Source organism: Helobdella robusta (genome assembly GCF_000326865.2).
Source record: "Helobdella robusta unplaced genomic scaffold HELROscaffold_16, whole genome shotgun sequence".
In the NCBI taxonomy this organism is placed as follows: domain Eukaryota; kingdom Metazoa; phylum Annelida; class Clitellata; order Rhynchobdellida; family Glossiphoniidae; genus Helobdella; species Helobdella robusta.
Window position 1 is genome coordinate 1,202,831 of NW_008703893.1, and position 15,815 is coordinate 1,218,645.

The following is a 15,815-nucleotide window of genomic DNA, read 5'->3' on the forward strand; positions in this document are numbered from 1 at the left end:
TGTTTTTACATCATATTTGTTTGTTGTGTTGTTGTTGATTATAACGTTGGTGTCGTCGTATATATTGTTGTTTAAGGTTATAACCTAGATACTGCTCTTGTTAATGTTGTTGATGTAATGTTGTTTTTGCTTTTATTGTTGTTGCTGTTTTGTTATTGTTGTTGATGTTGTTGTCGTTGTTGATGTTGTTATTGTTGTTGTTGTTGATGATGTTGATGTTGTAGTTGTTAGTGTTGTTGTTGTTATTATTTTGTGACACGATGTTGTGTTATGCTGTTGCTTATGATGTTGTTGCTTGCTTGTTTATATATATCTCTGTCCGCTGTTAAACACTAAAGATATTTATATTTGTTACAACACACATATACACACACATACACGCACGCATATACACACACGCACACATACACACGCGCACACATACACACGCGCACACACACACACACACACAAACAAACACACTTTTTTCAGGATAAAACAGAGTTTTGAATTAAATGATGAATCACTTTTTTCCCATTTCCAATGCTTCACTCGCACTGAACTTATTTTCATTAACTGTCTCTTCATCTAGTACTACTTTATTTACCGCAGTGGGACTTTCTCCTTTATTTCACTAGAATTTCCTCTTCTACCAATCTTCCTCTTGTTTCTTTTTTATCTCTCTTTCTCTCTATCTCTCTCTCTTTCTCTCTCTCTCTCTCTCTTTCTTTCTCTCTCGCTTTCTCTTTCTCTTTCTCTCTGCTTTTCATTCAGGTAATGGTTGATGCTTTTAATCGAATAATTTTGGGACTATAAAAAATGTAAGCGAACAAATTTATAAATCGATTCGGCCAAGACTTGCATAACACGTTAAGCAATCATTCATTTACTTGAATAGACATGTAAATAAACATGTCAATCAATCAACCTACCAACCAACTAACCAACCAACCAACCAGTCAACCAGTCAAAATACAAACAAACTGTAAAAACAACAAACCCCAACAAAATGGCTAGCAATGCAAACAAGTCACTCCCCATTTCAACATTACAGCAAATCAACATTCTCATTCATTTGCATCCAAGCTTTTGTGTTTGCGTAGTTTGTATTGTATGTTGTTTTTGAATATGTATGCATAATTGTTTGTATGAAACGTGTGTATGTGCACATGGTTGTATGCGACAATTTTGTGCGCACGCACTGATGTTTCCTATGAGGACTGGAGTAAGTGCAATTACTTACTAGGAATGTATGAGGTCAGGATTTTGTTTAGATATTTGGCAATAGGGTATGTTACTGTCGGAATTTGGCTGATGATAGGTCGGAGAGGGTTGTTATTTTTGTACGTTTTGATGTTGCCATTGAGGTATCCAGGTGAGTATTCGCTTTGGAGTGGCTGGGTTTTTTCTTAAGGCATGCTTTTGTTGATTGTTCTTATTATTGAGTATATATATATATATATATATATATATATATATATATATATATATATATATATATATATAATTGTATGTGTCTGTATGTGATTGTATACAGTTTAGTTTTGCAATTGTTTGCGTGTAAGTACCTTATATGTGTGATGCGTGTGATGTGTTTCTTAATTTATTTTCCGCACGTAAGCAGGTCGCTCTAATCCATTTGAAATTTGTAAGGAAATATTCGAGAGCATGTTGCGTTGTCTTCCTACATGCTCACGCATAATTACATGCCTGATGGCTCGCGAATTTGTTTTTTCATTTTTTACTTTTTATTTATTTTTTTCCAAATTAAACTTTACGGCAATTAATTTTTATTATGTTATTAAATTTATTAATTTGACCAGTTTTCGGTAGGCTTATTTTTGTTGTTTTTTTTTATTTAAAATGATCTGCTCGTTGGCTGGACGGTACACGGTACAAAGTGCATGCATGCTTGGACGGTTTTAATTCCATTGAAAAGAAAATAGCACAAGCGATGCTTGCAAGTCACACACACACTAAACACACACTACACACACACACACACACACACACACACACACACACACACACACACACACACACACACGAACAAACGAGCACATATATGTGTGTGGTTGTATATGTTAGGCGTGTTCTTATCAAAAGAAGGATAGCTATGTCGAAAGATGCATATTCTAAAATGAAATACTTCCTCACCAATAGTAAAATCAGAATATCAACAAAATTAATACTGTTAGGGTGTTACATTTTCTCCTGTGCTAACTTACGGCTCTGAGTCCTGAACAATTTCTAAAGAAGTGGAAAAAAAGATTAACGCTTCTGAGATGCGGTTTTCGACAACGAATAACATTCGTGAAGTCCTTAGGTCACTTGTTGAATGTCACCACATTTCAATTACTACAAAGTGTTGAAGATCGGGTTTTGTGGAGGTCGATGGTCGCCAATATCCTGAAAGGATAGGGCACAAGAAAGAAGAAGTCTTTGGTTATATATGCGTGTATGTGATCATATATGTATTTTCGTGTGTTTAAATATGTGTTTAGTTATATATGTATATGTGTGTGTGTGTCTGTATGTATGCATGCATGTATGTTTTTTACGTGTACGTGTGTGTGTGTGTACGTGTGTGTGTGTGTACGTGCGTGCAGCGCAAGTAATGTGGGCGTTAACTCGAAAGTAGCAATCGACCAGCTCCAATTTTGTTTAATATTGATGGAGACAGGATCAATACGACAAACTTATGAATAGTCAACCTACGCTCAGGCATACATATTTGCACGTGTTCCTCTTATATGTACTTGTGTGTGTGTGAATCTAGACGTGTATATTTGAATTTATACTGTTATATATGCTCGCCTACGCATTTATTGGTGTTGGTGCGTTCACGCATATGTTTATTAGAGATGTTCACCGCGTAAATTTTATCCCGACGTATGCATGTCATACGTGTTTGCATGTATGATACACATTTTCTTGCGTAATTCGTGTATTAATTGCGTATTTGATTGCGTATTGCGTGTATACTTGTATATAATAATTTAATGAAAAGTATATCAGTTCAGGTAGGGTTCATGGGTAATTGTAATGAACGGTGGTCGTGATAAAATGTTATGAAAACTTATCCATCCTAATGCAGTGTTACCATCCTACTAGCTGTTTCGTGTTTCAGATACATTTTCTTATCTTATTTTAATCTTTTAATTGGAATTTTTAGTAAAATATTGTGTAATTTTGTAATGTAACTTTTGAACTTTTAATAATTTTTATTATATTAATATAAAAATGGCAACAAACAATACATCTCATTTCAAAACCTACAGTTAAACCAACAGTTCCAAACCCACCGGATTCGACTTCACCGTCACTACAGCCGTCGTCGTCATCAATCTTACCAGCACTAATATCGCCACCATTATCACCTGTAAAATCAGTGCCATCGTCTTCATCGCCATCATCATCATCATCTTCGTTACCATCTTCATCATTGACGCATCAACATAATGCTGACCGTGATAAGGCCTTAAATCCTACATCCCAATTATCATCATCGTCTTCATCATCCTCATCATCAGTATTGCCTGACTCTTTATCGTCTTTATCGTCGTCGTCGTCATCATCTAAGATAGAAGAACGATGTATCGTGGTTCCGCTAAATTTTGGTTCAGCACAAAACATAGACCTCCGAAAAATTTGTTTTCCTATCAAAATTGATGAAGAAAGTGAACAAATAAGTGGCCAGAAAAGACAAAAAACGACACACGATCGAAGATTTCAAAGAGATATTTCGAAAATGGTGGCGCGAAGAAAATGGGAGAAGGTGGTTGATGGTGAGGAAAAGCTACGTACTTCTTCTCTGACGATGGCATCTGAGCTAGGCTGATGCGAAGAGTCGGTGGATGATGTTTGTTAATTTTTCAATTCAACTTTTTGTCACAGTTTTTATTTTCATTTAGTCGGAAATTTTTTTAAACATTATTTTTACATTCCGTCCAAAAATATATTAAAAGTTAAGAAAAAAATTAATTCAATGTGTAAACCCAATTCATTTTTTTCCGATTTCCATTTTTTTTAAGACATTTATTACGAAAGTTCAATTTTGTACATTTTTATATTTCAATCTTCGGCTTTGTAATTGCAATTTTATTACACTCCTGCCTTTCCTCTTTTGTTTCATCGCGTTTTCACGGCATGCTTGACGTCTGCATGTCTGTCCAGACGTATTCATGTAACATTAAAATTTCTCAGTTAGTTAAGCATTTGGTGTTAGAGTTAATATGTACAAATGTGTGCATTGCATACAGAAAGTTGTTTAAACGTTGTTCTTTTTTCACATTTTTCCGTATTTTTCATTTTAATCTATCAGCATGAATAGGACCTTGACGTTTAAAACTAACCTCAACTTAATATCATACTAACTGACACTAAAGTAAAGAGTCGAGACATCCGCCAGGAACGTGCATTTTATTTTTAATATGCAATTCGTATTCTCGTTTTTATTTTGATAAGGATTCATTGTAATATAATTTGATAAATAAATGACAGCTTTTGTTTCGTTGGTTTTATTAACAATGAAGTGACTAGAGCTGGGCTTAAAAAGTTAAAACAAAATTTTAAAAGTAACAAACACGATTGGAGAAATAAGTTAATATAAAAAATTATTTAAAAGGAAAAACTACAGATTCATTTTCAGACCTCAATGCACACTTCATCAACAGTCTTAAACATCCTGTTGACATTCGAATCAAAACCATCCCCCAGCCCACCACATCCACTCAAAGTGGCAGCTTTGGCTACCATGTTCCTACTAAGTTGCCAGAGGGAGAGGGCAAGGTCGAGGTCAACGACATCGGGTAGAGGGTCAACAGGAATGCAATTGATGAAGTACATGCCACCAAGTTTGTTCAGATCACGACTCGTGGCACAGTAGACTGCAGTGGCCGCACCCTGCTCCTGTAAAAGAATAGGACAATTTGTAAAATCGTATAAAATTGTAATTACGTTTTTACATAAACAAAAAGCTGAGTAATAACGCTGTTACTACTGACCGCAGTTTTGGAGAATGGTTTGGCCAGAAACATTAATATCGTTCCAAGCCAATTATACCGACATATGTTTGTATTCACTAAATTTCCTGGATGCACCGCAAAACATCCAATTCCATAATGGTACCACCTGGAAAATTTGAAAAAAAATTCAACTTTTAAAATTATAAATATAAATTATAAAACGATTGGTATAATCTGCTCTGCTCAGCAAACCACGTGAGAATCAACTGACCGCCTGTGCAGTTCGTAGCAGAGGACAGTGAGGCAGAGTTTGGAGATGTTGAAGTTGAGGATGGGATGGTAGAGATCAGGAGTCGTTGGAGAGAGTATGCTCTCACATATGGTTTTGCTGTTCAAATCTGAGAAACTGAAACGTTGAAGATGCAGTTTAAAACGTTGGTGATATTATGTGTCATTGAAAAATACAATTGCTCACAAATAATAAAACAATTGAACAGCAGAAACAATCTATAAACTGAGAACAATTACCAGACAAATTGTACACAAAGAGCAACGAAACTATAAAAAGATTAGAAACAAAACAATGTAAGGCACCGATGAGATTCAGAGGTAAGAAAGACAATCCTACATGGGGCAGATGTGAAGAGCAGAGATCTCAGTAGCCTAATTAAGTAGAAATGACCGAGATAATTTGTCTGGAATGTTCTTTCGTAACCATCAGGTGTGCAGTCATATGGCAGCCAGAAAATTCCGGCGTTTATTATCAATATGTGCAGTTTCCTAGAAGTTTTAAAATCGCGTTATATCCTTACAGACAATTTAACAGTAAAATTATATAGTGAAGTTAATTTATGAAACTTAAGTTTTTTAAATTTGTCAGAAGAACTAAGAGAAAACTTTGGTAAATATATTTTCATTTTAGATACTTATTACATAAAAAATCTGAAACAAACTTATATTTTTGTTTGTAAGCCTGTGCGAACTTTTCAACAGAAATTAATCTGCAGAGGTTCAACATCATTGAAGAGATAGTGGCAGCCTTGCACTCCTTTCTTATTTCACATACTTTGAGGTTGGCTGACTTCATATTTCGACAGGCAATCACAACATCAGCTCCAAAACACGCCAGGGCCCTGGCTGTTTCAAATCCTTTGATCAAATGATCAAATACATTGAGTAAAATTTAAGAATTTGCAACAAAATTTTTTTGTTTTGAAGAGCTTTCAGTTAATTTAAATAAATAAACAATAAAAATTTCAAGTTGAGCAAGAATAAATTAAACTTTTAGGTTGAAAATCCATGTAAATAATTGAAAAACCCTGACCAATTCCTGAGTTTCCACCAGTGACAATTACGTTGGTGCCAGTGAGATCTCGACTTTGAAGCACTGTGAAAGCAGTTGTTGACCCATCATATCGATGGTTTAGATTAAAAGACCCCTGCTTTATATTTTCATTGTCGGATATGGGGTAGGCCAGTCTGGGATCGACAAGTGAAGTTTTGTTATCTCGAGAACTGTTGAAAAATCATTTAGTTATTCTTTACAATCACTACAACAAAAAGCAAAAGTTAGGTGAGCAGGCAGGAAATTTTACTTCTTGAAGATTTCATTTCCATTTTCATGGCAAATCTCTTTTGTCCAGCCATAAGGCAGCTCTGAAAAAATACGTTGAAAGTTTAGAATCAATAAAGAATCATGATCTATTGGAACAACCTTGAGCAATTCTTTTCACGTGACCTGATTTTGGATGTTCCCATTGTGTGACTTTATGATTGTGGCTGAGAAAAAAAATCAATAGTAACAAATTGAAATGTTGCCAATACGGCATTATTATTAATGATTTAATCAAAAGTGTAGTTTTATAATTTAAAAATATAATACACTGAAATTAAAAACCATTCAGGTTAATCTTATACTGAATATGAGGTTATACACTATGAGAGGACTATATGTTATAAAAAATTAGAGAACATTATTTCAAAGAGTTATGCTGTAGTTAGAATGTAATTGCTAGATCATGATATGACAATACAATGACAATATTAAATCACCATAGCAGACACAGTACATATGTTGATTGAGAAATGCAATATTATGCACTATATTTAATTAATTAATTTAAAAGTATTATTATGAAATATAAGAATATTAATAATCAATGATATTAATAATGGTGGCAACTAACTCCACATAGTAAATTTTTCCTTCATCTGATAGTTTTTCCTCCCAGCCTGGCGGCAGCTCATCCTCACTGTCAGTGTCAATCACTGCTAACAAGGTTTTGTTAAAAATTTACTCAACTACTAATTTGTGAAAAAATGTTGCAATTTCATAATTATTTTATTATTAACTATATTATTATTAATTAAATATTAATAGAACTGACAACGCATTTCGGTTCCTTATTTGTGGTTTAAATTATTAAATTAATTATTAATTGAATAATTTAATAAAATTTAATTACTAAGTCTTGTAGAGTAGAGACTAGAGAGCAGTCTAAATCAAATTCAATCCAATAAAAATCAAATCAATGGTTAAATTTCAATTAAATTATAAATGAAAAAGTTCAAGGCATAATAAAATTAACAATTTAAAGAAAATTAACAAAGGATTACTTTCGATCTGGAAACCATGGAATTATATAACTTATATATTATAATTATTTATTATTATTATAATTATATTATTATTATTATATATTATAAATTATATTATATATTATATAATTCAATGCTGGAAACTTTAATAACGTTGCATTTGTGTATACTTAAGTCCACATTTAAAATAACTGACCTACATGCGAGTGCGCAAACTCAGAAGCTAATGAAACGAACTAGGTCGTATTAATAAAAGTGAACGTGTTTGTTTGTTTATCGTTTTATAAGAAAAGTATTTACACTAAAAATGATTTTTAAAATGACGCCTATAAATATCTATTAAACTTTTTGTACTGCTGCCGACTCCATATAGAAGGCACTGGACCTGTCGATGATGGGCAATTCCAAATCCTACCACCACGAATTAGTGGTCCGTGAAATGCCCCATAACGTCAGGCAGTTACATTTTGCAGTCAAGTCCAATGATCGCGAAACGGTAAACGATCTGGTGGCCAGAGGCGTCAACATCAACTTCCCATTTCTCTGTGCCACCAATCCTGGCATCAAAGATGGCAACACTCCCCTCTTGATTGCTGTCTCACTCAACCACACTGAGCTCGTTGAGGTGTTCTTGTGTTGTATTTTATTTTTATTACAATTACAGTTACTTACATAATGAAACAATATTACGAATTTGGTCACAATACAATACAATTCAATATATATCATATTCAAATACACAGTAAATAATACACAACACAATAACATATATATATACATACATATAGTCACATATATATATATATATATATATATATATATATATATATATATATATATATATATAATATTTTTATAATATTACATAGAAGAGAAATTTAATACGGAAAATGAACATAAGTATTTGATGTTTAAAGTACTTTTTAACTAAATAGGTTTTGTTGAGAGCTGGAGCTTATGTTAACAAATGTGATAAAAATGGATGCACCCCCGTCTACAAAGCAGCTTTCCATGGTCGGTCAACTTTAATTGAGTCATTGGCAAAGCACGGTTGGTTCATTTGTTTTACTTTTTTTTTGACATAATTTGTCTTCTATAATAACTAACCCTAACTAACTGATTGATCCCATATTTAAATCACACATGCAGGTGCTGATGTAAATTTGGCAGATTTTCAAGGAAAGACCCCGTTGTACATTTGTGTGAATAATGCCATTGTTCATGCCAGTGGGATGGCCATCATCAAACTGTTGGCTGCCGGGGCTCTCGTTGATAAGTTGGTTACTTGTATTCTTTTCAGTTCAATCCACTTTAATTGCAGTAATTTATCATTCATCGAACTTAAGTCCAAAAATAACCTCAAATATAAACTTCATTGAAACTTAACTTTAGTCTAAATTTATATTACTAAATTTTGGTCTTATATGGAACAATTATTTTGTAGCTCTACAGTCATCTGTAAACATTTCCTTCTTGTTTTATTGTGATGTTATTTTGTTCAAACAAATAATGAAGTTACAAAATCATTGAGAATCTTTATTATTTTCAATAATGTTACATCTATCATTCTGTAGATGTGATATAATGGGCCAGGCACCAATTCATATGGCAGCTCACTGGAAGCTGGTGGATGTTTTGACCGTCTTGGTGGCTGCAAGAAGTGATGTGAACATTTGTGACGCTCGTGGCCGCACTCCTTTGTATATATGTGTTCGATCATTAACTACCAAACTGTACGTTGAAGATTTGAGATTGCGCATGCCTTGTATCGTAACGTTATTTCGAGCCAGGGCTGACATGTTAAATTTGGTTGAATGGATTTTGTATAAAGGTCCAGGAATTCCCGCCGAGTTACTTGAACATTGGCTAGATTTCGCGGCGTGGTATCGCTCTCAACTTCACTGTCCTCTGTCTCTAGCTAACGCCTGTAGAAAAGTCGTGCAAATGCGATTGTGTCTATGCAGTAAAAGTAAATTAGCTTCCGAGAACGAGAAGAGTCAAAACTACGGTGGCTGGTCTAATAACGTCATTAACGCGCAGTTCCCTGCAAACATCAGCGATAATTTTTCCTGTTTTTCGTCGCCTAGTTCCTCGAGTACTGTCTCCACGACTCATCATTATCAACACCATTATCAGCACTGCCTTTACTATTACTATCAACATTTCAACAACGGCGCCGGTCTCCAGTACAATCATCCTCATTCTCCACCTCAGACAAACCATCTGCATCACTCACGAGCTTCTCAGACGATAACTCGATGTTTCCCATCCAACGTTACAAACTACCCAGCCTGGCGCTCCAGCAACATAACGACCGTCGTTGGCAACCTGTCCTCGTGTTCGTGCAGTGACGACAGATGGCGACAAGAGGGTTTGGTGGCCGCCGTTCGCAAACTTCCAGTTCCCGCTAAAATTAAAACTTTCCTCTCTCGCAAAATGTTCTACAACGAGGAGAATGCAGATCTGGTTTCTCCGTGCACGACGACTTCCTCATCTTTCCCGGCGGCGAACAACAACAATAGCGAAGTTAACACCAACCTCAACGTCGAAAACTCGAGACAACCTCCTGCTAATAGTGTGGATAGTTGATGTCATTGCTGTAGTCAATCTTTATTTATTATTGTAAATGTATTTTTTCAATTCTTATACAAATTTGTAATTAAATTTCGACTAATTTGTTAATCAGATCATTGTGAATCATAATTTCGTTTTATGAAGTTTTTTGAACTTTAGCGGCTGCTCATGTTTTCGTCTCGTGTTGGAAGATATTCGTTTATACAACACAACATAGATGTCTTATGATCATTTTATCATAATTTGCGTATAAAATCATTCGATCGTTTATCTATCTTATGCGTATGAACTATTTTAATGAACCGCTCGAGATTAATTGGCACAAATTTGTTGAAAACTAAGCATGTTGACTAATAGCTGTTTTGCATATCCGGCTAAGCGCGATGTGTTCGTTCTTCTTAGCTAACACTACCAACAAAGTTAAAGTTTGATATCGTTCTAAGTTTAGTCTTGGTGGAGCTAAAAACCAGAGGTAGAAATTTACGGAGCTGTGCATATATTTTGTGTTATTATCTAGTCATTTCGTCTTGTTATGTTGTGTTGATCGTGTTATGTCATCATACGATTAGCTGTTGTTTGGATGGGTGCATTTGCAAGAACATAACCCGGATTACGGACGAGCGATTTGAGATTCTCTGCTTGAATATTTAGTTTCAATTTTCGTATTTTTTATTTAACCTATAAATTTTCGTATGTTTTTTACGTTTATTTCGACGAATAATTGTTAAACGGTGATGTTTTACTAACCGAAGCCACCTACTACAGCAAAATGTACTGTTTTTTAATGCTTTCTTCATCTCCATCATCACACGTCATTGCTAATATACATTCATTTATCTCGAATTAGACTTTTTTTTATCATATGTTTTGTTTTGTTTTTATATTTGTTCCTGTTTCAAAATGTTTTCTCTGACGTTTTTATTACCATCGTATCAGTCTTTGACTTTCGCCAGCTACTCCGGTTGCATTACACTGATTGATATGACTGCAGCGATTAGAGTTAAGTGATTGACCGATTGATTAAAGTTAAGTGATTGACCGATATATAAAGTAAAGTGATTGACCGATTGAATAAAGTTAAGTGATTGACTGATTGATTACGTTGATTCGAGTACAACGATTGACTGATTGGTTCTTTGATAAGAGAACTTATTATAAACTAATCAGTACATTATATATCAATCAACACATGAACAAAACACTCAGATATGTACTTTCTTCCAAATCAATGAATAATAATATTCTACGAATTATATATTTATATGTAATTTTTCTATTAATTATATTATTAATTACAGTTAATTATATTAACTATAGTTAATTTTCGTTATTACGATTATGGCGATGATGATGATAATAATTTAGTTAGACAGTAATGATGAAGATAATGTTTTATGAGTAAACTGCATATATTCCTGTTAAATATATAAAAAATTTCATTAATAGATCGTTATTGCGGCTGGTTTTATTGAAATAATTTATGGCTATCTCTATCTATCTACCTATCTGTCTAACATATCTATCTAACCTATCTATCTAACCTATCTATCTAATCTATCTATCTAACCTATCTATCTAATCTATCTATCTAATCTATCTATCAATCTATATATATATATATATTTTTTTACAATATTCTATAAATTCTACCGAATGTTTGGCGCTAATATGTTTGTAGTTCGTATTTTCGATTTTTCTCATTAAAGTTTTTTGGTGAACGTTTAGTTTATTAAAATTCAAAATAAACTTATTTTTCGAATTCATGCTGCAAATAAGGCCATATTTCGATTCCGAATGAATCATCGTCAGTGCTCCTTGCTGTATATATAGGGAAACTTTAGTGAGAAAAATCGAAAAAACGAACTACAAACATATTAACGCCAAACATATATATATATATATATATATATATATATATATATATATATATATATATATATATATATATATATATATATATATATATATATATATATATATATATATATATATATATATATATATATATATATATATCGAAAAAACGAACTACAAACATAAACTTTAGTGAGAAAAATCGAAAAAACGAACTACAAACATATTAACGCCAAACATTCGGTAGATTTATAAAATATTGTAAAAATTATGGTCTATTACCAACATATATATATATAACGATTTGTAACGTTTAATCATAATAATGATATCACAATTCAATCTATTAAAGAATTTAAACTGTTTTCAAATAATATATTGTGCCATCCAATTAATTAATTAGTTAATTGAATTAATTAATTAATTGATTGATTGGTTGGTTGTTATTTATTTATCCTATATTTATGCCAAGACCAATGTAGATCAGATCTGATCTTGAACTACATATGCATTTTAATATCAGGCTATACACACACACAGGCGCACACACACGCACACACACAAATACCAATGCTCATCTGAATGCCGTATTTAATCTGATTATCATTTTGAATCAGTGTTAATTAATTTTATTAGGCATAATCTTGAATCTTTACATGTGATTTTTCGGATTACAATGCATTCTTACATCATTACTCTAGTAGTATATGCATAATTGTATAAGGTGTATATATATATATATATATATATATATATGCATAATTGTATAAGGTATATATATATATATATATATATATATATATATATATATTGTTTAGTTTATTTAATTATAGAATTTTCTCTTTCTCTCTCTTTCTCTCTCATATATATATTTTTTAAGATTCTATTATTAATGTTAATTATAATTAATTAGCAGGATTAATAATGTAATCAATAAAATGATTAAATGTTGGGAGTTTTTATTGGAAAATTGAAAGTATTAAAGAAAAATAATAATTTTTTTACGAATACAGGCAAAGATAGCAGGAATAAAGTCACGAGAATGAGATAGATTTAATTAAAACAAAACAACAGGATCATGTATGTAGGTCATTTGAAAGTGGATGAAGAATACAAACATGCGGATAATAATAAAAAGGATTGCCTACTACATTTAACTTTGGTATCAGCAGCTTAAGTTTAGTATCAACATGCGAGTAGTGCAGAAATTTCTGACGTTTGTGTGTTCATTTGTGTGTGTTTGCTTGTTTGTATGTGTGTGTGTTTACTTGTTTGTATGTGTAAGTAAGTGTGTGTGAGTGGGTTTGTGTGTGTTGTGTGTATTAGTCTTTGTGTATATTGGTGTCTGTGTGTCTGTATGTGTGTTGTGTGTATGGGTGTGTAGACGTATGTATGGTTATCCTATAATTCGTGCCTATGTGCATGCTTACGTTTTTTTACTTAGGGAGGAGGAAATAGTAATTGATGCTATTTGTTGCTACGTATTCAAGAGTAAGGGAATGTTTCAAGGTTTTTTTATTTTCCAAAAACACTGTTGATTTGAAGTGAACATCTGCTCATTGTTTTGTTTAGTAGTAAACAAATAATTTAAAACTAAAGATTATTAATTTATTTTTGTTGTTTTTAAATTTAAATCATTTCAAAATGACGTCATTTAAACCAAATCAATATTTACGTGCTGTTCTGCCGACTTACAAAATCATTGGTACCATAGACGCAACTAACGCCATCATCCATTATAAATAGGTTGTATAAAAACCGAATCATCGGGTCTCTTGGTTAATTATTCCTTATTATCATAGTTCAGACTTCGCTCTGTATCACAGCATAATTTTATGTGATTTGAAAAACTGACTGCGTTATGTTTCATTCAGTATGGATTGAGTAATTATTTATTTATTGTGATATTGATAAAAATGTCATTTTTGTAGCGCCCTATGCATAGCGTTAGAGGCACCCGGATGAACAAATGTCAGCACGGCCAACAAAGGCCTGTTAGAACAGATGCTTCTTCAATCGCTTCTTAAACATTTCTATTGACGATTGTTGACGGATGATGAGTGGCAAACTGTTCCATGTTGATGGTGAGCAATATGAAAAGCCTTTATTGGTGAGAGCTGATTTATTGACTGGTTGATGCAGTTGCAATGATGACTGCAGACGAATGTGATGGTGATGATTAACAGATGAGCCAAGGCGAATGAGTTTGTGAAGAAATGATGTGTTGAGTGTTTTATATGTGATGACAGCAATTCGTTGATACGTTGATGAATCGGTTAGAGATGATGAACTGGAAGACAAACGAGGTCATTCTAAAACAAGTTTGGCTAGTCTGTTTTGAATGATCTGAATAGAGGAAATTAGATTTGCCGGAGTTCCATATAACAGGGAGTTGCATTAGTCAAGGCGAAATAACACACGACAGCATGCTAGCATGGAGGCCATTTCAACGGTAAGAAAAGGTCGAATGTAGCGAATAGACCAAATAATGTAATTGCATATATTGAGGAGAGCAGAAGTGTAAGCTTGGAAATTTAGAGACGGGTCAAGAGTAACACCTAGCAGTGTTACTCCAATTTATCATAGATTTCAATTCAATTCGATATAACATATATAACACATATATAACACACATTATCATAGGTTTCAATGTAATTCGATATAACACATATTCTGTTTGTTTCTAATGTTTTTTTTCTCTACAATTCACTAATTTTGTATTCTTTACAAGATTCAAATTCTAACAAACGCAGAGATCGCTAAAACGTGCACTGCATACAAATAAATAGACGGGAAAAGAGAAAAAGATTTATAAAAAATAATACCAGCAACAATTGCAGAAAGACTACCAAAGGTGTAGATCATTATAGATACCATCACACAACAAAATAGGCAATATATTTAGTCTCTGCTCTCTGCGGCCAAAACCTGTAGCTGGGCTGCTGATGGGTTCCCACCAAATTTTAAAGAAACTATCTTCTTTATATTTTATATAAACCGTGAAAATTTCATTAGATTCTGTTCTGCGGTATAGTAGTCCATAGCCCTCTATAATTAACATACATACACAGATATACACACACACACACACACACACACACACACACACACACACACACACATATATATATATATATATATATATATATATATCGCAATTTTCTAAGAGGAAAAAATTCACGAAAGCCGTGATAAATTGTCTTAAGTGGAATATTTACTGATATTCGTTCTTTCGTTCATCCTTTTTGTTCATCCATTAATACATCATTCATTCTTTCATTTGTTTTTTAATTTCTACTATTTAATTCTTTTGTTCAGTCAGTGTTTTATTCATTTTTTAACTCTTTCAGTTAATCATCATCCACTTGTTCGTTTTTAAATTTTTATATTCGTTTTTTGCTCATCGTCAATCATTCATTTTTTGTGTGGATATATATATATATGTAAGTGTGTGTGTTTGTGTGTGTGAGTGTGCGTGTGAGTGTGCGTGTGAGTACGCGCTTACATATTACAAAAACAATATTTATGATGATAATAATATAACTATCATCGATAAAAAATGAACTTAACGCAAACACCCGGCGTCTGATGATAACGTACACACAAAAAATTTTTAACGCTCCTAACAACAATTCATGAAAATGGCAATAATAATAATAATAATAATAAAATAATAATATAATAATAATAATTGGCGATCAATGAATGAACAGCAGTTAGTTAAAATCTGGTACTCGAGATTAATGATGAAAATGATGATAATGATGATGATAAAGAAGAAGAATAGGAAGATGATGGAGCAATGATGAGGAATATAATGATGAAACCTTTGATGATAAAGAT

The 15,815-nt window shown here is 32.8% G+C and overlaps 1 protein-coding gene across 1 annotated transcript; it reads right to left on the reverse strand.

Moving 5' to 3' along the window:
- Nucleotides 1–4,483: 4,483 nt before the first annotated feature.
- HELRODRAFT_185410 (hypothetical protein) lies at nt 4,484–7,709 on the reverse strand. Its single transcript, XM_009015494.1, has 12 exons — nt 7,689–7,709; nt 7,563–7,577; nt 7,412–7,443; nt 7,133–7,214; nt 6,661–6,725; nt 6,542–6,602; nt 6,271–6,461; nt 5,900–6,095; nt 5,541–5,726; nt 5,218–5,352; nt 4,986–5,112; nt 4,484–4,890 (listed from the first exon to the last, which is right to left on the reverse strand). Coding segments are annotated over exons 3-12 (1,308 nt in total). The 5' UTR covers nt 7,413–7,443; nt 7,563–7,577; nt 7,689–7,709; the 3' UTR covers nt 4,484–4,626.
- Nucleotides 7,710–15,815: the final 8,106 nt, after the last annotated feature.

Coding starts and splice junctions, on each gene's coding strand:
- HELRODRAFT_185410 (XM_009015494.1), bottom strand. Junction 6,096..6,270: donor TGGTGGAAACTCAGGAATTG/GTCAGGGTTTTT, acceptor ATTTGATCAAAG/GATTTGAAACAGCCAGGGCC. Junction 4,891..4,985: donor AACCATTCTCCAAAACTGCG/GTCAGTAGTAAC, acceptor ATTCTTTTACAG/GAGCAGGGTGCGGCCACTGC.